This window comes from Maylandia zebra, linkage group LG9, assembly GCF_041146795.1.
Source record: "Maylandia zebra isolate NMK-2024a linkage group LG9, Mzebra_GT3a, whole genome shotgun sequence".
Classification (NCBI taxonomy): Eukaryota; Metazoa; Chordata; class Actinopteri; order Cichliformes; family Cichlidae; genus Maylandia; species Maylandia zebra.
Window position 1 is genome coordinate 23,602,195 of NC_135175.1, and position 20,312 is coordinate 23,622,506.

General features: G+C 43.6%; 1 protein-coding gene across 3 annotated transcripts in view; it reads right to left on the bottom strand.

Annotated features, from left to right (window-relative positions):
• esyt2b (extended synaptotagmin-like protein 2b) overlaps positions 1–20,312 on the bottom strand; it is a 43,975-nt gene that overhangs the window by 4,938 nt on the left and 18,725 nt on the right. The window contains exons 8-17 of one of the 3 annotated variants that reach the window (XM_004546833.4): positions 18,349–18,469; positions 16,843–17,019; positions 16,553–16,635; positions 16,138–16,186; positions 15,065–15,154; positions 14,871–14,966; positions 12,669–12,731; positions 3,629–3,703; positions 2,281–2,367; positions 2,022–2,171 (exon numbers count right to left, since the gene is read on the bottom strand). In XM_004546833.4, coding sequence (XP_004546890.2) covers positions 2,022–2,171; positions 2,281–2,367; positions 3,629–3,703; positions 12,669–12,731; positions 14,871–14,966; positions 15,065–15,154; positions 16,138–16,186; positions 16,553–16,635; positions 16,843–17,019; positions 18,349–18,469 — 991 coding nt within the window. Of the gene's footprint in view, positions 1–2,021; positions 2,172–2,280; positions 2,368–3,628; positions 3,704–12,668; positions 12,732–13,361; positions 13,464–14,870; positions 14,967–15,064; positions 15,155–16,137; positions 16,187–16,552; positions 16,636–16,842; positions 17,020–18,348; positions 18,470–20,312 lie in introns of all 3 variants that reach the window. The other 2 variants (XM_004546832.4, XM_004546834.4) reach the window with 2 other exon arrangements.

Genomic DNA, 20,312 nt, shown 5'->3' on the forward strand with positions numbered 1-20,312 from the left:
TGTTTCCAGGTGGGAACAGGAGAAAATATCCTCATTAGCAGTAAGTAATGGCTTTAGTTAAGGCTGAACTACGCTATGGATGGCAATTAGGCAAACCACCAAAGACTACCTGTCAAATCACTGGATTTAGTGCCTCAGGCAAAGAGATATAATTTTAGTGGTGCATCTCGAAAACGTCTACAGCACAAACAGCAATCAAATCAGAATCTGACTTTAATTTTCACCGCCGAGATGCCGTGACAGCAGAGATGACGCTACGCCTGTTCCAATTTTCATTAAGCCACTAAGCCTCACAGTTTCAGAGTGAAAAATGCTGTTAACTAAATAAAAGAGAAATAAATCAATGTCAGAGTCTCAGATTTTACAGAAGACTCACAAATGAATCCTGGAAATATTCCTCCAGAGTGTCAAACACGCTGACATCACAGTCCCCTATAAATGTGAATCCTGCAGCTTCTTATTTAACGTCCTAGGACCTGGAGTCCATGTATGTGGGCATCACATTTTGGGTTATTTAGACCAAAATACTCAATTTTGCTCTCATTCATTGGGTCCCAGGAGGTTAAACTTGTTGAGCTGCACTTAAACACCAGGGCTGTCTCTGCGTCATCCTGGATCTGCCCCATTCTGAAGGAATGTTACGCACGCGACTTGTTGGCTTTGCAACTGATGGGCTGATAAAGACACACCTGTGTGAAAAGATCAAGCCCAACCTGACTGTCTTTTACTGCGTCATTCATAAGTTAGAACCTGCAGACATGTGGAACATGTTACAGAGCCGAGTCATTTTCCTATATGTATCGACTCTCAAACTTCAAAGTCTGCTGCTGAACTGAGTTAATGAGCTGGGTTACTTTGTTCCCTGTAGGGAGAGTTGCAAACTACTAACTAGTAACTGCTACACTGACAGTAGTAATCAATAGCAAATATCCTAACAGGCTTCAGAGTATGCAGGACCGCTCTCTTTCCTGAATTATTATGATAATCATTATCACAGAAAAAAAAATATAATCAGAATATTCCCAAAATTCACACTATATAAGATATATTGTAATGTACTGCAAACAGATTAAACAGTTTATCTTCTCAAACATGACATGCTATAAGCAAATCCATTTACAGTTTTATTTATTTACAGTTGAAGCTAGCCAGGGGCACATTGTTAACTAGATTAACTAACTACAGTCGGTTTCCAGGTTGCCACTTCAGTAAAAATCAATTTGCAAGAACAGCCACTGTTTTGTGTTTCCACACTTTGTGAAAGTCGGGCTTTCAGGGCAGTGAGGCGGCTCTTTTCTGCTCTTAACTGGGAGTTAAGTACACTCCAGCAACTGCAGTAAAGACAGTGTTGCTGAAAGACATTAGTCTTCGTCCCAAAAAGCCCGGCATTACAATATACTGCGTTAAATATAAATACTCAGAGGAGCCGCAGAGGTTAGGTTAGGGTCTGATTTTTTCTCTTTTTATTTTTTTAAAATCTGATGATTATTAACCAAACCTTTGCCGCTAATGTTTCTCTGCTTAGTCTAAAATGCGTCAGATAAAACGTTTTCAACCAACCTCATGACATGGCTGGATTAGTTGGCTAACTAACCAGCTCCAACTGATTAAATCTGCCAGGGAAGGTGAGGATTACTCCATGAAAAATCAGTGAGCACCACTTAAAAATAACTTTATATTAACACTATAAAAATTGCCGGGCCTTTAAAGTGTCCAGTATTTGGATTCAGCTGGGAGCTTTTCTCAGATTTGACTGACTTCCTATGGAATGAACCAAGCCGTTACTTCACCTGGTTGTGGACTAGAAATGAAATGTTTATAGAGGTAAATCTATCACTATTGTAAGCTTTTTCAATTTATTACATACTCAGTGTGCTGTATCTTTAATTTAGACATACTGTATCAGTCAGTTCTATTTGAATTAACAGATTGTGAACATCTGTTCTGGTCTCCTAAGCCTGAAATGAATAACCCATCCATCCTCAACGCAGCTGCAGAGAAGAGATGCAGCCTGTTTTTACCCTCAGAGCCATCTTAAGTTTGATGGTGGAGCTGGGCCCAGAATTCTTGAGGGGAAAACGCTGATTCAGCGTCATGTCCTTCTCCACCAGCAGGCTACTCAAAGGCACCGTCAAGTTACCCAGAGTGCATTTGTTCTTGTCGTCTTTTACCTGTGCAAAAAGCAAAGATCTCCTTTTAGAAATGTCAGTTACTTAATCTGCGTCAGCGTACGATCTTATAAAGAAAACAGATGTTGTCCGTGACATTTTGAAGAGTTACCTCCACCTCGAGCTCCTGCCTCCTCGGGTTATGGACCAGGAATGAAAAACAGTCTTCCCACAGGGGCTCCTTAGTCTTGTACCGGATCTTTATGGGCAGATAAGTAGCCATTTGCTGGTTGTTAATACAATGACAAATCTGATCTTATATCTCATATAACATTTATCCTCTGCTTGGTCTTCTACTCTCCACTCCAGCAGTTCTGCATCTTCTTTTAAACCCCTAACAGTACTTGATTTACACCTTGAGGTTTCTAAAAAGCCTGATTATTCAGCTTTACATGCATTTAACCCCAGACAACCAAACTCCTCACACTAAGTGAGGAGAGATTATTTTTATGGCTAAACCACCAACTTTACCACTGTACTGTATCAGTCATGTGACATAAGCTGAAGATGTAAGATGATCTGATAAAGAGATCTAAAAGTGCAAATCCATCAAACACTTCTTTGGCTTGGACTGGAAGTTTGTGAATCTAAAAATGTGGCTGAGTTTCTTTATGAATCATGTGTCAACAATCATGCAATCACAGAGTTAAAATTAAGATTACACAGTGCCACGGGGTTCGTTTTACACAAAAGCAATAACTCGGGTGTCCCGCTTTCATCCCAAATGTAATGACAAACTTTTGAATTTGATTTAATTTTTCTCACCTCTGTCTAAATTAGGGTCTAATGAGTAATTTAACAGCTCTCATCCAATTACTTCCTCTCAAAAAGTGAAACAGCAGTCATTCCTGCAGCCTCATACTGAAGCTGAGGATGGGCTCATGGTTTCATTGCTTCATTTTAAATCCAAAGTCCTGGAGCACAGAGCCAGTTTGAATATGAACGCAGGACTGTGTTCATACTCAAACACTTTCATAAGTGCAAACAGGCTCCATCGCAGTAAACCTCCAACAGCTCACGCCTGCAATAAAATCAGCCCAGCAGATCTTCCTCGTTTACACTTCCCTTCTGAATGCTAGGATAGAAATTTCCCGTGAGAAACAGCCAATCATCGTGTCAGACTGAAAGCTCTTAAGCTGTGCAGTTAACTGGGTGTTGGTGGTAGCAATTCCTCATTTAACGTTCTTTATTTTACAACAACAATTTCATTTCATCTCTTTTTTAATGCTACAGTCAGAAGGAAGTATATCGCTAAAAGAACGCCACAAATAGTTATATGTAATTACATATAACAGCTTGATTGCCCAGAAGTCTTTTTTATGACTTACTAAGTGACACATTATTCTACGAATAAAATGCACAATTGCAAAAAAAAAAAAATCGACACAACATTCCAGGAATACAGAGCCACGATACAATGACACAGCATAATAACTTTAATGGATACTTCCACGACTCACCTTACTTTCAAGAGTTTTATGTCCAACTCTGAAATGAACATAAGGGCTGGGGTCGCTGGTATTCTTCTTAGCAGACTAATAGAGAATCAGACAGAAGAGTGTTAGCGCCATGTACCCCACTGTGGCACAAAAATCGACTGAGGGACAACATAATTGCACTCAAACATTCAAACAGCAGCTCAAGTGGAGACTCAATCAAGCACACAACGGTGAGAGAGCCTGTAGTTCAAACAGGAAGGAGCATTACCGTACATTCTGACAAGCAGGGCTGCAGGCAGAGCGGCAACCAAGGAGACAGCCGAGCTTTGTCTCCTCTGCGGGCTAAATTTAGCATGCTGGGCTTTGACAGCTACGTATTATTCAGTATTCCTCTCAGAATAATAATACCCTACATATCTACAGGCCAAAGTCTGTGACAACAGAGGAAAAGCCTTCATTTTCTCATCATCTAATCCATTCTCTTGAGGATGTCGCTTGAGTTTGACAAATGTTTCTCACCAGCATTACAATTAAGCCTCCCATTGAACATGCAGGCTGATAATAAAGACACTTTAACGCACCACGTATTGAACAGAAATACACAGAAATACTTTCACAAGTTTTTACATAATTCATACAATATCTGTTTTTAACTTGTTTAAACTACATGTCCAAAAGAATTGGGACGCGCCTCCTAATCTTTGTATTCAGGTGTTTTTAGTCCCCAGAGCCACAGGTGATTAAAATCAAGCATGCAGTCTATCTTTACAAGCGTTTGTGAAAGAACGAGTCGTTCTACAGAGCTCGCTTAGTTCAAGGGTGGTGCTGTAACAACATGCCACCACTGCAACAATTTTCCTTCCTCAGATCAACTCTGTAGGAGTATTGTGCAAAGTGGAAGTTTTTAGGAATCACAGCAAGTCAGCCAGTCATAAAATGAGCATGTAAAGTTACAGAGCAGGGTCTCTGACTGCTGAGGAGGATCGTTGCAAATGCTCTGCTGGCTCTATAAGAGTCCAAATCCTCCTCTGGCATTAATATCAGCATATAAACTGTATGCCGGGAGCTTCATTTCATGGGTTTCTATGATCAAGCAGCTCCTCTAGGTGTAAAGTGTAGGCACCCTAGTACTTTTATCTGTATAGTAGAGATTCTGTGTTCTATGTATAAAGTGAACTGTGAACAAAATAAATTCTTTCTGTGAAGGTAGAATCTCTGCTGTTCCTCTATATCCATTTTCATTTGTTTTTCCTTCATCACGCATGAGTTTAAATGTGTGATTAGAGAAAATCTCTTCTCCTCTGCTGGATTACAGTTTGCATCTTTTCAGTTATAACTGACTGATTCTGTTTCCTTTTTTGACGTTATCGGAGGAGGAAACAGTTTCCTGTGACTGATGCGGTATCAGACAGTGGAAGATGCAGCAATGCCTGACATGCATTGTTTGATTTTGTATGAAGTATTTTTGTTTTGCTGTTTATTATTGCTCTGTTATTAATAAATGAGAATCAGAATTTTGTGTGTATCATTTTCAGACTGTGACACGATGCTCATAGTGATTCTATTATGCACTAACAGAACCAGTAAGAGATTTTACATTCTGTCTATTATAAAAACTTTTACAGCCTACAATGATACATATTAACTTATAACCAAATCATATATATGTTTCTACATTTTTTTTTTCAAATTAAATAATAACTAAGAATAAAATAAAATCTTTTTTTTTAAATAATATGAAACATATGAGCCAATCAGCACGGGGTTTGTGCATTAGGGAGTCCCATTACACTCATGCTATACTTGATGCACACATGAGGACATAAAGGTCTTCATCTCATAGATTTTATAATCACAGTGTGCAGATAAAACTATACCCACTATTTTTTTAGGACCCGTCCGCACAGACTCTACACTGCAAGGGCACCAACTGTGCATATGTTCTCTGAGCAGTCAAGAAAGTAGTATAATAAAAACAGCTAAGTATCCCTGGTGTCCTCAGCTGTCCACGATCACAAGGGAGCATAACCCGGGGCCTCAGACTCTCACTGAAGTGCAAATGTAAATAAGTCAGGTATGAAATGTGCCCTAGAACAGTTGCCCCTTTTCTTGTTTGTCTTAAACACACATGTGAAAATAGTGCAGACATTTTTGGCACTTGCTGCTCTTTCCTCCTGTTTTCTGCATGCATTACAAACATGTGAAGACGTGCCCATTAAGATTTAACACATGACCTACTACACAGAGGCAGCATGGTGTATTAGCTCTATTTTTCAGCAACCTTGCTGTCCGGACTGGCTGGTGAAGCTATGTGTGTTTGGCAGTTTACAAAAAAAAATCCCACAGCTTCCAATGCTTTAAGCTCTAAGTCACTATATGGGTAACGCACCCACAAAAACAATTTCACTTGAATAGATTTTTATCTCAGCATGGACAGGCTGAAGGAAACAACACGTAAAATGGTGTCAGACTCACAGTGGTTTGAAATTCATTAGTAAGAAAATAAGATGCAGCAGCTCAGTCTACCATCCAGCTAGCAGCCGGCCCTGCTGCCACAGTGACACAGACTGAACGACTGAGTGCAACAACAAAACATTTGTACTCCTGCTGCCCTCCAGCACAATGCTTCAGTGAGTTTCACTGGCTCATATCAAACAAAGGGAGTGTCACAGTCAGTGCGATACAATAGGAGGCTTTAAACTTCCTAGAAGTAGGAAGGTAAATAAAAGGAAACGACTCGTGCTAACTAGAATTATGCAACACTGATTTTTGGAATGGTGCAACCTGAAACGTATCTTTTGTAACACACTAGATCATCTGTTCTGATCACTGGTAAACAAGATAATGAAAGCCGGTTCCCTTTCAGTCGATTCACTCGGTACAACACATAAGTATGGGATATCACGCCCTCGCGTGTCCTGGCTGAAGAAACCTTTATTCACGCCTTTACGGCAGATGACGTGTGATGACACGCGCAAGGCCCCGCCCGCACATATAGCCGCTGCCATCACCGTCATCCCTCAGTTCTTACGCTCTTCACCTCGCTGAGAACACCTCTGCTGAGTTGGGCTAGCTAGCTACTGCTAGTTAGCTCCGTTGTCTGCCAACTTGAACCTAGCTTAACTGCCCCTGTTGGTGTTAGCCTCCACCGCCCAGCTGGTGCGTAGGCTGCCCGCGGAGCGCTATTTTCAAGTTTTTCTTGTGCAGCGTTTCGCTTTGCGTTTTGGGAATGGACTCCAAACCGAAGCGAGCAAAGCAGAAATCTTCTGTTCGCCCCTGTCCTCAGGGATGTGGTTTCTCTTTGCACGACAGCGACCAGCACGATGCCTGCCCTGTCTGCCTGGGGATCGTCCACGCTAGGAGAGCGTTGACGGAGCCCGAAGCTTGTGCGTTTTGTCGCCAGCTCCGACGCTCGACCCTGGAAAGACGGGTGACGTTTGTGGAAAGAGTGCTGGGACGCTCGGCTGTCGCACGGCATGACCCTCTTCTTTCCGAGTCTGGAGCCCCGGCTTCGTCCGAGTCCGAAGACGAAAATTTTCAGGTCGATGTCCCCGCGATTAGCTGGGCTGACCACATGGAATACGTTGACGGGTTAGCCGATGACGGACCGGAACCATGCAGGAGCGCTGACGGGCTTCAGCCTGGGTTGAAGCCCGCCAGCGCTCCCCAGGAAGACGATGACGTGCTGGACATCGGCCTGGACATCCATGGTTTGTCGGAGGATGAGCAGGAGAGCTCATTGTCGACCCAATATGCCGCCGCTGCTGCGCCGGTCGGCCACGATGACACCTCTCTTTTCTCCCTGTTTCGCCGTGCCGCTGAGAAGCTGCAGGTGGACTGGCCCTCTCCTCCACCAGCTCGGAAGCCGTCGCGGTTTGCGGGTTTTTTCCTTCCACCGGAGCCCGCAACGGCCAAAAACTGCCTCCCCATGTTCCCAGACTTTCTCTGCGAGCTAACAGCGTCATGGGACAAACCTCTGTCTACCCGCGTCACTGTGCCCGGCTATGGACAGTACATGGAATTGGACGGCGCCGAGGGAGCTGGTTTAGCTAACCCACCCCCTATGGAGCCGTCTCTGGCTGCTTATCTGGCCCCGTCCCATAACCATGGTGTCGGTGGCCCCGCAACTCTGCCGTCCAAGCACTGCAGATTCTCGGCCTCGCAGCTGGAGAAGATTTATCGGGCTCAGGCCGGCACCGCTCGAGCCATGAGCTCCGTCACCATGCTCCAGACGTACCAAGCAATGTGCCTGGCGGAGCTTGGATCGCTGGTTCCGGAGGACAGCCCGCTGTCACCTCTTCTTAACGAGGTTAGAGTCACCACGGATTACATCCTCCGTGCGTCTCGCTGTGCAGCGCTCTCCCTGGGCAGAGGGATGGCTTCGACAGTGGTGGCGCAGAGGCACCTGTGGCTGACCCTCTCCGACGTCCCTGATAGAGACAGAGCTGTGTATCTGGACGCACCAGTGTCTGCGGCTGGGTTATTCGGACATTCACTTGAAGCCATTCAGGCTAGATTTGATCTGAGGAAGAAGCAGACGGAAGCTCTGCGCGACATCATCCCCAGACGCCAGCCCCAGCCCAAGCCCGCTGCTAGCTCTCACAGGCCCGCCGCTCCTCTGACAGCTGGCAAGAGACCGGCGCCCACTGCTGGAGTGGGAGGGCCGCCGGCGAGAGCACGTACTCCGGCCCGAGCTCCACGCCAGTCGGCCTGGGGCAAAGGCCCTCCCCCGGGCCCCCGACGGGACCCGACGCCCAGGAGGAAGAAGCCTCAGCCCTCCTAGCTGTGATTGCGAGTGGGGAAGGGATCCGGCAGCAGGGAGACGCTGCTCTTACCCCTCTGTTGCCGCACAAGAGGTGCCGCTTAAGTTCTGTTCAGGTTGTCAGCCCCAGAAGGCGCTGCACTTCCCTATCGCGGTCTCCCAAGCACATAACCCCTGCACACGGTTCAGATGTGTTGAATGTTCAAGCGACCACATCGAGTGTTCCCGCTGTTTTTCATTGTTATGCCCCGGAAAAGGTGCACCCAACAAAATGTATAAATGTACATGTTCCCATGTTGCAATCAATAAAGAGTGTGGTTTACTCTCAAACAATCTCAAATGCTCAACCTGCAGGCGAAATGAGCCAGGTCAGGCAGGGGATGCAGTCCCCTGCAGACACACTGGGGGGCGACGGCGCCCCGCCGTCAGTGCTGCAGGCCAGCCGGCTGGCTGCTCACTTCCCTCAGTGGCGCGCTTGCGCCCCCTCTCCGTGGGTGCTGCAAACCGTTGCCATGGGTTACCGGTTGCAGTTCCGGGTCAAGCCGCCTCGTTTCCAAAGAGTCGTGGACACGATTGTCAACCCCGAGGCAGCCTTGGTACTCAGAGAGGAAATACAGGCGCTATTACAGAAGAGAGCAATACGGGTGGTCCCCGCTTCGGAGACGGACAAAGGTTGGTACAGCCGTTATTTTGTCATTCCGAAGAAAGGGGGAGGGCTTCGTCCCATCCTCGACCTGCGAGTCTTGAACACGTACCTGCGAACGTACAGGTTCAAGATGCTAACACTCAGACAGCTCCTGAGTGCAGTCGGCCCGGGAGATTGGTTTGCGACAATCGATCTAACAGATGCTTATTTTCATGTAGCTATACACCCGAAACACAGGCAGTTTCTGAGGTTTGCATTCGAGGGCGTAGCCTACGAATACCTAGTGCTGCCGTTCGGGCTGTCGCTCGCTCCCCGCACCTTTACGAAATGTGCCGAGGCAGCGCTAGCGCCCCTCAGGAAGAGGGGCATCCGCATCTTGGCCTACCTGGACGACTGGGCTCTCGTGGCTTGCTCCAGAGAACAGGCGGAGACGCAGCTGTCGCGGGTTCTGTCACACATTCAGACACTGGGGTTCTCTGTGAACTTTCAGAAGAGCTCGCTAATCCCAGGTCAACAGATCGCTTTTCTCGGTCTGGAAATATGCTCTCTTTCCAGCCGCGCACGGTTGTCAGAGCACAGAGTGGCCGCGTTTCATCGCTGCCTCGCTCAATTTCAGCTGGGACGCAGACTGCGTTTCCAGACGATATTGCGCTTGTTGGGCATGATGGCATCTATGATCGCCGTAGTGCCGCTTGGGCTGTTGAAAATGAGAGCGTTTCAACGCTGGACTCTCTCTCACCGTTTGTGTGCTTCGCGTCACCTCCGGAGGAGGCTGCCGGTAACTGCGTCTTGCATGCTAGCTCTCCGTCCTTGGAGGGAGCCCGGGCTACTGCACCAGGGCTCTCGGATTGGGAGGGTGTTGTTTCGCAAGGTGGTGTCCACAGATGCTTCCCTAAGTGGGTGGGGAGCGCTGTGCGAGGGTGCGTCAGTGAGAGGGATCTGGTCCGCGGCTCAGCGCCAGCTGCACATCAACCACTTAGAGCTGTTAGCAGTGTTCTTAGCTCTAAAGCGTTTCCGTCCAGTCCTGCAGGGCCAGCATGTCTTAGTCAGGACGGACAATTCAACAGTGGTGTCTTATATAAACAGGCAGGGAGGAACACGCTCTCTTCCCCTGTTGCAGCTGTCTCGCTCTCTGCTGTTATGGTGCAGTGTTCATTTTCTGACTCTAAGAGCCACCCATGTCCCGGGCCACCTGAACCTGGGGCCGGACCTTCTCTCCAGGGGGGGTCCTCTGGTGAGAGAATGGAGGTTACACCCTTCAATAGTGGCTCAGATTTGGGATCTATTTGGCGAGGCGCAAATAGATCTTTTTGCTTCCAGGGTGAATGCTCACTGCCCCCTGTACTTCTCCATAATCGACCACGATGCACCCTTGGGCTTGGACGCGCTAGCGCACCAATGGCCGGACGTGCTCCTGTATGCATTTCCCCCAGTGGAAATGATATCTCCAATTCTGGAGAGGGTGCGTCGGCATTCCCTCTCTCTGATCCTGGTGGCCCCTTGGTGGCCCGCGAAGTCGTGGTATGCAGAAATAATCAGCCTGCTTGCAGCAAGTCCTTGGCAGCTTCCTCTCCGCAGGGATCTCCTCTCTCAGGCGGGGGGGGAAGTGTTTCATCCGCGCCCGGATCTGTGGCACCTTCATGCTTACCTGCTGAGAGGTTAAACTTGGTTGCTAAGGGTCTGCCACCTAGTGTGGTAGCGACGATTCAGAGCGCCAGGGCCTCGTCTACTAGAGGCTTGTACGCTTACAAATGGCGAGCCTTCGAGCGATGGTGCCAGGGCCGCCACACTCTCCCATTTCAGTGCTCTATTGTGGATGTTTTGACATTCCTGCAGGAGCTGTTGGATAAAGGCCTTTCGTTTTCGACGATCAAGGTTTATTTAGCGGCTATATCTGCTTGTCATATCGGTTTTGACGGGGTGACACCAGGTGCGCATCCCCTCGCCGTGCGTTTTCTGAAAGGGGTTCGCCGGCTGAGGCCCGTGCTTAAGTCCAGTGTCCCTGCTTGGGACTTGTCTTTGGTGCTGGAGGCCCTTTGTGGCCCTCCGTTTGAACCCGTTGAGTCGGTAGATATGAAACTTCTTTCGTATAAGACCGCATTACTTCTCGCTTTGGCCTCGGCGAAGCGAGTGGGGGACCTTCATGCGCTGTCTGTGCATCCTGCCTGCACACAGTTTTCTCCTGATGGCCGCAGGGTCGTATTGCGTCCGAATGCCGCCTATCTTCCCAAGGTCATGCCTGCATCTTATAGTTCGATGGAGTTTGAGTTGCTGAGCTTTTGCTCCCCTCCTTTTGAATCTGAGGAGCAGAGGAGGGTGCATTCTCTTTGTCCGGTGCGTGCGCTACGCACCTACATTGAGCGCACTCGGGATGTGCGTTTGTGTGACCAGTTGTTTGTCTGCTTCGCTAATCCGAATAGAGGTAGAGCTCTGTCCAGACAGAGGCTGTCCCACTGGATTGTAGAAGCTATCTCGCTGGCATACAGCACCGGAGGTTTTGCGTTGCCCCACGGGGTGGGAGCTCATTCCACCAGGGGGATGGCGACCTCATGGGCTCTTTTTAGAGGGGTGCCTGTGGCTGATATTTGTGCAGCGGCTAATTGGGCGTCGCCGCACACTTTTGTGCGGTTTTATCGGTTGGACGTTACAGCCCCTTCGGTGGCTCATGCTGTCCTTTCTGCTGGGTCTACCACTCACTGAGGATGTGGTGGTCCCGTTCCGGTTCGGTGGCTGCTCTGCGGGGCGTGTATATAGGTCCCATACTTATGTGTTGTACCGAGTGAATCGACTGAAAGGGAACGAATAGTTATGTCTATAACTTCTGTTCCCTGAAGGAGAGGAACGAGGTACAACACAGGGTGGCCCCACTGAGCAGTTGGCTCGGTGAAGAGCGGCTATCGAACTGAGGGATGACGGTGATGGCAGCGGCTATATGTGCGGGCGGGGCCTTGCGCGTGTCATCACACGTCATCTGCCGTAAAGGCGTGAATAAAGGTTTCTTCAGCCAGGACACGCGAGGGCGTGATATCCCATACTTATGTGTTGTACCTCGTTCCTCTCCTTCAGGGAACAGAAGTTATAGACATAACTATTCGTTTCTACTTCTACCAGTCTCCTCACAGCTGCATTCACATAACATTTACTTAGACTAATCTGTGTCACTACCTAGTGTCTACTTTATCTGTGTATTTGTCTGGCAAATATGAGCTACAGAAGAAGAAATGTGGAAATGCTGGCCCAACAAGCATCAAGTCCTTATCCTGAATTCCTGAGCTTTAACATGATCGGGTTCTTCAACACAAAGGCACAAAAGGTGTTCTCAGAACTGTATTGTTCTATAGATGTGCCATTGTTAACTGCCTTTTTAAAGCAATCAAGTGACCCATCATTTCACTTTAGAAAAACCTGAAACCAATATTGTACTTCTGCATGCAAAAGTAGGGAAAATATGACAACAATTCAGGACGGCACAACAAAGGCTCAGACAGTCAGTGCGATCATCCATCTTCATGCACATTTTTTCAAAAACCACAGTTCACTTTGCACGTCTGATAGCCATCACGATCACATGACTGGATGGTGCACTTGAGGACCGGCACAGGTGAGACACAGGGTGTACGTTCTGTACATGCAGTCCATTTTTCCCACATTACCTTCAGCGCCTTAAAGACTGAGACTTGCTTCAACCCGTCATAGGTGAAATCTGACAGGTTGCTCTTTAAGCCACAAGGAGATTTGGGGGAGAAAATCACACCCACAGTTAGTAGGACGGGAATGACTCGGCATGGGTAAGAGACATGAGGGGGGGGGGAAAGGCCCACAAAAAACGTGTTGAAATTTGTGCTGAAATATGAATAGCATGGATAACTGTTAGATAAATCAGACGCAGCAGATATTGGGCTGATATTGGAGCAGGGCATACAGCTAACAATGAAAACATATGTCAAAATAATGAGGATGTTCCCTATAGGGGAGACTTAAAGGTGCTGGATCTTTTTTAACAAGCTACAGACTTTCTGTATCTGTACAGCTATACACTAATGTGAAACATCATTATGAGCTCTGCCAGCGAGCTCTTTCTACGCCTGACATTTTATACTTGGGCCTTGAACTGAGCAACTGATTAAGAAGAATATGCTGCAGGCTAACTAGCAGGCACAGTATAGCTGAGTCCTTGAAGTGAAGTGTCTGCCTCATGTTACTGGTTATTTTTCAGTAAACATTCCTTCACAACCATGCAGCTAACGCATGCTTTATGATTCATGTTTGCACGGGCTCAACCCAACCCAACATTGCATACCGCTACTGCTAGCACTATAAAGATGGAAAAGTACCGGGGAACTCACACATATTGTTTTATACTCTGAAGTATTGCTCTCACAAAAGACTAGGCCAGAAGCTCTCCTCTCACTTAAGTTTCCACAGCCTAAGCTGCCTGAGAAGACGCTCTTGGGTGAAGAGGAAAGAAAATTAAGAGGAAACGGGGAAGTTATGAGAACTGAAAGAGCTAAAGTATTTATATAATAAAGGTAAAAAAACAAACAAACAAACAAACAAACAAACAAATATCAGACAAGAGGTCAATTTGACCAATTTGGGTATTATAAAACATTTTCTAATCTCATTACATAAACGTCAAAAATGCATTTAGTCAGCAATTTGAAGGTTCAAGTTTATCCTCTAACAAAAGCAAAACAATATTGCCCAATATAGCCCTAACACAGAATCCTTGAGCTTTACCGACACTTTATTAGGTATACCTTGTGAGTACCAAGTTAGACCTCATTTTGGCTTCAGGAAAGCGTTAATTGATGGAAACAGTCCTCTGATTTTTGGTAAATACTGACATGATATTATCACACAGTCGCTGAAGACCGGCTGACTGAACACCGATCATGGAAATCTTCTGTTCCACTACACAAAAAAAGCTGCTCTATTGGACTGATATCTGGTGACTGTGGAGACCATTTGAGTATAGTTAACTCATTGTCATTTTCAAGGAACCAGTTTGAGATGATCTGAGCTTTGTGACATGGTGTGTTATCATCTAGGAAGCAGCCATCTGAAGATGGGTACGCTATGGTCATAAAGAGATGGACATAGTCAGCAACAATACTCAGGTAGGCTGTGGAGTTTAAATGATGCTCACTTGGTACTAAGGAACCCAAAGTGTGTCAAGAAAATCTTGGTTTCCTTTTTTTTAGGTCACAGGAGTGGCACTCAGTGCATTCAGAGATGCTGTTCTGAACACCTTGGTTGTAACAAGTGGTTATTTGAGTTATTATTACCTTCCTACCAGTTTTAAGCAGTCTGGTCATTCTCATCTGACCTTTGGCATCAACTAGGGATTTTCACCCAGAGAACTGCAGCTCACTGGATATTTTCTCTTTTTCAGACCATTCTCTGCAAACCCAGGAGACGGCTGTGTGGGAAAATCCCAGTAAATCAGCACATTCTGAAATACTCAGACAACCCTGCCTAGCATCTTTCTTCCCCATTCTGATGCTCAGTTTGAATTTGACAAGGTCAACTTGACCATGTGCACTTGCCTATATACACTGACCTGCTGCCATGTGATTGGCTGATATAAATGAGTTAAACAAGTGTACCCAATAAAGTGTCTGGTAAGTATATAATGTCCTGGAAAAAATATGAAAATGCTTTTTGTAGTAGACTAATGCAATCACTTCAGTCACAAATAAAAAAAAAACTATAGTAAAAGTATGTGAATCTTTACTACACAGACCACTAATCTTTGCTGTTTTGGGTAAAGAACAAGAAGCCTGTGTAAGCCTAAAGCTATATTTTTGCACAAGCTACAGCGTCAAACTAAAGTGAGCATTGCATCATCTTACTGGCAGGTTCTTTGCCGAGTCCAGATAGACCACCAGCAGCGCAGATGACAGTCCGTCGTTGGCAAGGCTTCTGTCTGCACGCACGCTTTGCAGAACCTAAACATGAAGGACAAGTTAGACATGTTTTACAGCTGCAAATGCAGAGAACACGTCCTTGTGTTAAAGCGATGAAGCCTTATTGTTACATGCAGTACCTGGTCCAATTTCTCAGAAGTGGAGAGCAGCGATAGCCACTCCAGTTTCAGGTGGAGTTTCCCAGTAGTTGCTTCTTCAAGATCAAACCACTGCAACAATGTGGCCAAACAAGTACGTCAATATTTCCATTCAGTCGATGACAGGAACAAACCAGGCTTAAAAATCATTTGTAAAGCTTTTAGGAGCTGTGCTAAAACAGAACAATTTGGTGGTTTAGTTTACTGCGAAGATTTAGATGATCAGATCAGTGCCTATCTCAAATCTGCATGGACTCTCAAACACCTTAAATCCAAAGGTAACAAACTCATAATTACCTAATCATTTCTATCATTACTATATATCAGTCAACATATCCAGTGTTATTATAGTTAGCTAAACATAAACTAAAAAGTAAAACTAGAAGTGAAAATAAAACATTTAAGTACTACAATAAAAATAGAAACAGACTCTTGGTAAAAAAGTAACTGAAACACTTTTGTGAACTTTGAAAAGCAACTAATGGAAGTTAAAAAAAATATAGTGGAAGTTTTAATATTTGTTACTTTAGTAAAACTTTATCAGAAATTGCCTGATTAGGCTTTGATGGACGTTTTTACTCATCAGACTCCAGATGTCTACAAGGCTGTGAGTCAACTGCTTTCAAAAGGTTCTGCCTCTGACATATGGCTACCATACCATAGTGATTAAAAAACTAAAAACTAAAACTCAACTTAATAAAAGCTGAAGTAAAACTAACAAAATAAACTCAAACAAGCAAAGTTGCTGTGCTCACCAACTGAAACTAAGCCGGCGTACTCTCCAATAATCCCAGTTTTTACAGGGATTATGTGTCACCAAAGTAACTTCGTTTAAGGCTGGCAGAGGTGAGTCGACATATAAAGTGTTAACGAGTGAACTTTAGAGTTGCTGGTGGGTGTCATTCATGGCTAAAGTCTGGTTAGCTGTTTACCTGTCACATCTTACTCCTTACAAGAAAGCAATATGACTGAGCCTGACGGTTACTTTAAGATGTATAATTTATACGCTTTAAAGTAATTAAACTGATAATATTATTGTGAACAAAGCAGCTTACCATATCAACTTTCTGTTCTTTGTGCAGCTCTGTCATATCAATCATGAGGCTGTAAATAAGGACAAATAATTATGGAAATTGGGACAGCAAACAGTAAAATCGCACCAATTAATCTAAACACAGGGGGTCCAGATATCGATTGACTGCTTTGTGTTAATAGCACTGTGTGTAGCATTACAGCCTTGGGGTAAAAATCAATGAAATTTGCCCTTGGGCCGGTAACTGGGGATAACACTTCTACACTTCCATTATGAGTAAACATAGCTGTATTTATCTTAATTTTGTTGACTATATGTCCCGCAATACATCAAAGATTGCTCTTACCAGTTATCAGCGCTGGTACACCAGAGCTTTGTTTTAAATGAAATAAGTGCAATAACATCTCAGCGGGTTAGGAAATGACAAAGACACTCACCTCCCCAGGAAGTCATCTTGGTCTGGATCCTCATCAAATAGCTCAATCTCAAGATGCTGACCTGAGTGCTCATACACCAGTGCCTGATGAACACAAGAACAAACTGAAGCTCATTCAAACTGGCACAGGAGGTCAATAAATAGATTACCTGTCATGCAAACCAGCAGGAGGTATAAATAAGACAAGTGGAAAACAATGGCACATAACAATGGGAAACAGACTAGCTTTTTCGGTGGCAACAAACGACCGTAAAAGCTCTTCCTGCTCTAAAAGACATCCCCAACTCTCACCTCGTACACTTCGTTCCACTTGGGATTAAGGCTTTCCTTAATTGTCTTGCTCTGAAACAGCTGGTTGCCGATCTGCAGGATACCATAGGGGTCAGACTTGCCTTTGATCAACCCTCCCAGAAATGTATCCTTCCCTTCTAGATCTTGAGCCTCCAGGAAGTGAATCCTTAGGACTCCCTGTGGAGCCATGCAGACACATGTGTTAAAGTCTGAAAAAGCTTATAGAGTTTATAAGACGTGAAGATTTCTGTAATGGGAGGACATTAGTAGTATAAGAGGAAACATGACTCATTACCACAATAAAGTAATAACAAAAATACTAATTCATTTCACAATTCATAATTTAGCAGACTTTATTTAAATGTGTGGTTTGTAAAAAACGCACCACAATAAAACATAACAGCTACTTTAATATTTAAGAAAAAGAAATGCAAATTTATGTAAATTTAATAAGCTAACCTTTACTTACATACACATACATATACCTAGAATGTATTAGCATATATGTATGTGTATATATATATATATATATATATCCCATGATTACCTGGATAAATAGAGGACTAATCTAGACTTTCTACTGCAGAATAGGGCTTTTATTTTGTTTAATTTTTCCATTGTCAAATGTTTTTCCTTTCTTTAATATTTAATAAAAACATTTGCCTGAAAGAAAGCAGTAAGAATTGCCACTGATATATAAAATCAGACCTGCGTTTATTTTCTTATTTTCTTGCCTAAGTATTGTGCGGCACATTATCTACTTTTAATTTTCCTACTGAGTTTTTAATGGATTAACATATTAAATGTCTTTATTTTAAAATACAAGGCCTTATTAACCTAAAAGTGATGGTGGATATAACAAGGCTACATTGTTATCATGGAAATCATTCCATCACATATGCTTCCTTGCCAGATGAAAGTCTAGTAAATAAAGATGACCATTAAAGTCAAGGAGGTAGGACCTGTTGCTCAAGGCTCCTTGGAAGTAAAATATAAAGAAATGAGGGGTGACTCAGAGTTTATCAAAGTACTGTATATGTGACGCATAGTACTGTATGTTGGCAAAACATCCTGCCGTCTGATATCAGAAAGACAAGTTCTTTGTTATCTTTTCAATGTCTCCTTTTTTTCCAAAGGCTGTAATGAATATATGATGTGTGGTAAGATTTTAGTTGTTTCTTTTTTATTCCTGTTTTGAACCCTTGAAACCTTTTTAAATATAATAAGGATGTGGCCTGCAGTGAAACTTTTTTCATTTTGTTGCCATGGATACAAGTTCCAGGAATACAACCTTTGCTGCATTTTTTATTGTTATGGTTCTTTAGTTTTATTCTGCGTTAGCACTGAGAATTAACTACAAAACCCTGGGAGATATTTTTTACTACTGACGAGCTTTAACGTACTAACCATGAGCTCCTCGTGTGAAACTGTCTGCTTACGAACTATTAAAACACTTAGAAGAGCAGCTCATCCTTATTGGATGTATTGTAACAAGTGCATTTGTACCTTTGGCATTGGAAAGCGCAGCTTGGCCAGCTCCACCGTTCCGACCAGTGGGATAGTGATTCGGTTGGGCAATACCAAATAACTGCAGATAATGTCTTGAATCAGACTGTCAGAGAAGCCACTGTAAATACAAGGGAGGAGGTGGGGATGATGAGAGAGGGGAGAAAAAAAAGAAAATAAACAGAATGAAGCGATAAATTATTTAAAAGACAATAAGGGTGCCCTTGGGTTATAAATGTTCTCTTTTAATCTAAGCATAGTTTAGCATGTTTCTGTTTAACATGCGCGACGACAGCAGGAAAATTGGAGTGAGTTCAAGCATGCTGCTGCTGTTAGCCAACAAACGTCTGAATGTCTGTCTGATCCACTAATGATTCAATGGTGAATGACAACAATGACAGTGAGGTCACAGGATGACATTTCCATCAGACGTTTCCTTTATTCATTTACTTACTGTGGCACAGCTGGAAAATTGCAATCATGGCTAGCAAAAAAAATCAAATTACAATAAAACTTATCGTGCTGGGTTATTGCTCAGCATGTCCCTCGAAGAATGGTTATTATTATTATGGGCCAGATGTCCATATATATTATAATGTGACCATTGTAATCAGGGGCATTTGTAAATTGTCTAAGACATCACCTGGAAGTGGATGTTTTCTGAGGACACCTATAAACACAATCTTTAAAATAGTCTGCAAAGAAAGAAAAGTACAAAAATGTAAGCTGATGAAAAGTGGGTGAATTTTTTTTAAACTAGACATTTGCTAACACACACCTGATGTACTTGTGCTCTGTGCTTTCTAGGTGCCCACCAGTGAATACGTACAGCAGCTGAGTAACAGCCTCTATGTAATTGGTCTTATAAATTTAGGAAACTTGCATCATTGGTGTCTTACTGAATTAGGCCCAAGATATTTTCAGGTCTTCAATGAAATGTTATTGTGTGATAAAATTTCAGTTTTAACAGTAAAACTCTACTTGCTACAGTGATCACTGCATGGAGAAACTACAGTAAACTCCATATTTAGTCAAAGTTTAACCTTTGGTTTTGTCATATAGAAATAACAACACAGAAATGTGTAATCTTTAACAATTAACAGTGTGTGTAATTTTAGACAAACAGAAACATAAAGTCCAAAAACTGCAGTGACAAGCTATCAAACTATAGCTAGCTTGCCACAGCATTATCCGTTTCCTGTTTATTGTAACTTAATATTTAGGTGTACTGCACTAATTAAATTTTATTTAAAGTAAGTTCTACCACTTAAACAAAGTCAATCTTGAAACAATCAAGAAAATAATGTAAAGTTATCACTGGGGATAAATGATAAATTCTAGCTGGTGAAAGCTAGGCTAAGGCTAGCTAAGGCTAAGGCTTAGCTAAGGCTAATTCACCTACTTTTCTCTTGTGTAATTAAAAACTTTAACCTATTGCTCAAACAGCCTAGGTGGTCATACCACATAAATAAGGCATTAGTTAAATGAATTTATAATTAACATAAAGTTATAAAATAAAATAAAAATGGTTTTCTTAACGTACTGAAAAACCACATTTGTATTTAATGCATTTTTAGGCTCTTCATTTTGCTTCTTCTAAAGGCTTTGATGATTATTAATTGCTCTATATTAGCTAGGTTAACTCCTTTCCTTGCTTTTCAAAGGTGCCACACAATTTAATTTCCATGATTATTAGACTCACAACCCCTCTATAACACTCTAACTCCTAACTCCTGTGACAGCACACCTAACCCTAACAAGCATCACCAAACACAGGCTAAAGGCCAAATGATCCATCAACTGAAAACATCGGTCAGCACAAAGCCCAAAATCCATAGCAAACGCTGGGCTCAATTACTTTTTTGTATCAGCCATAGGCTGCACATTGATTAAGCAAAAGATTCAAATACCAAGAAGTAAATTAAACTACTTTCTAAATATCGCACAACTCAGGTTTCAGAAAA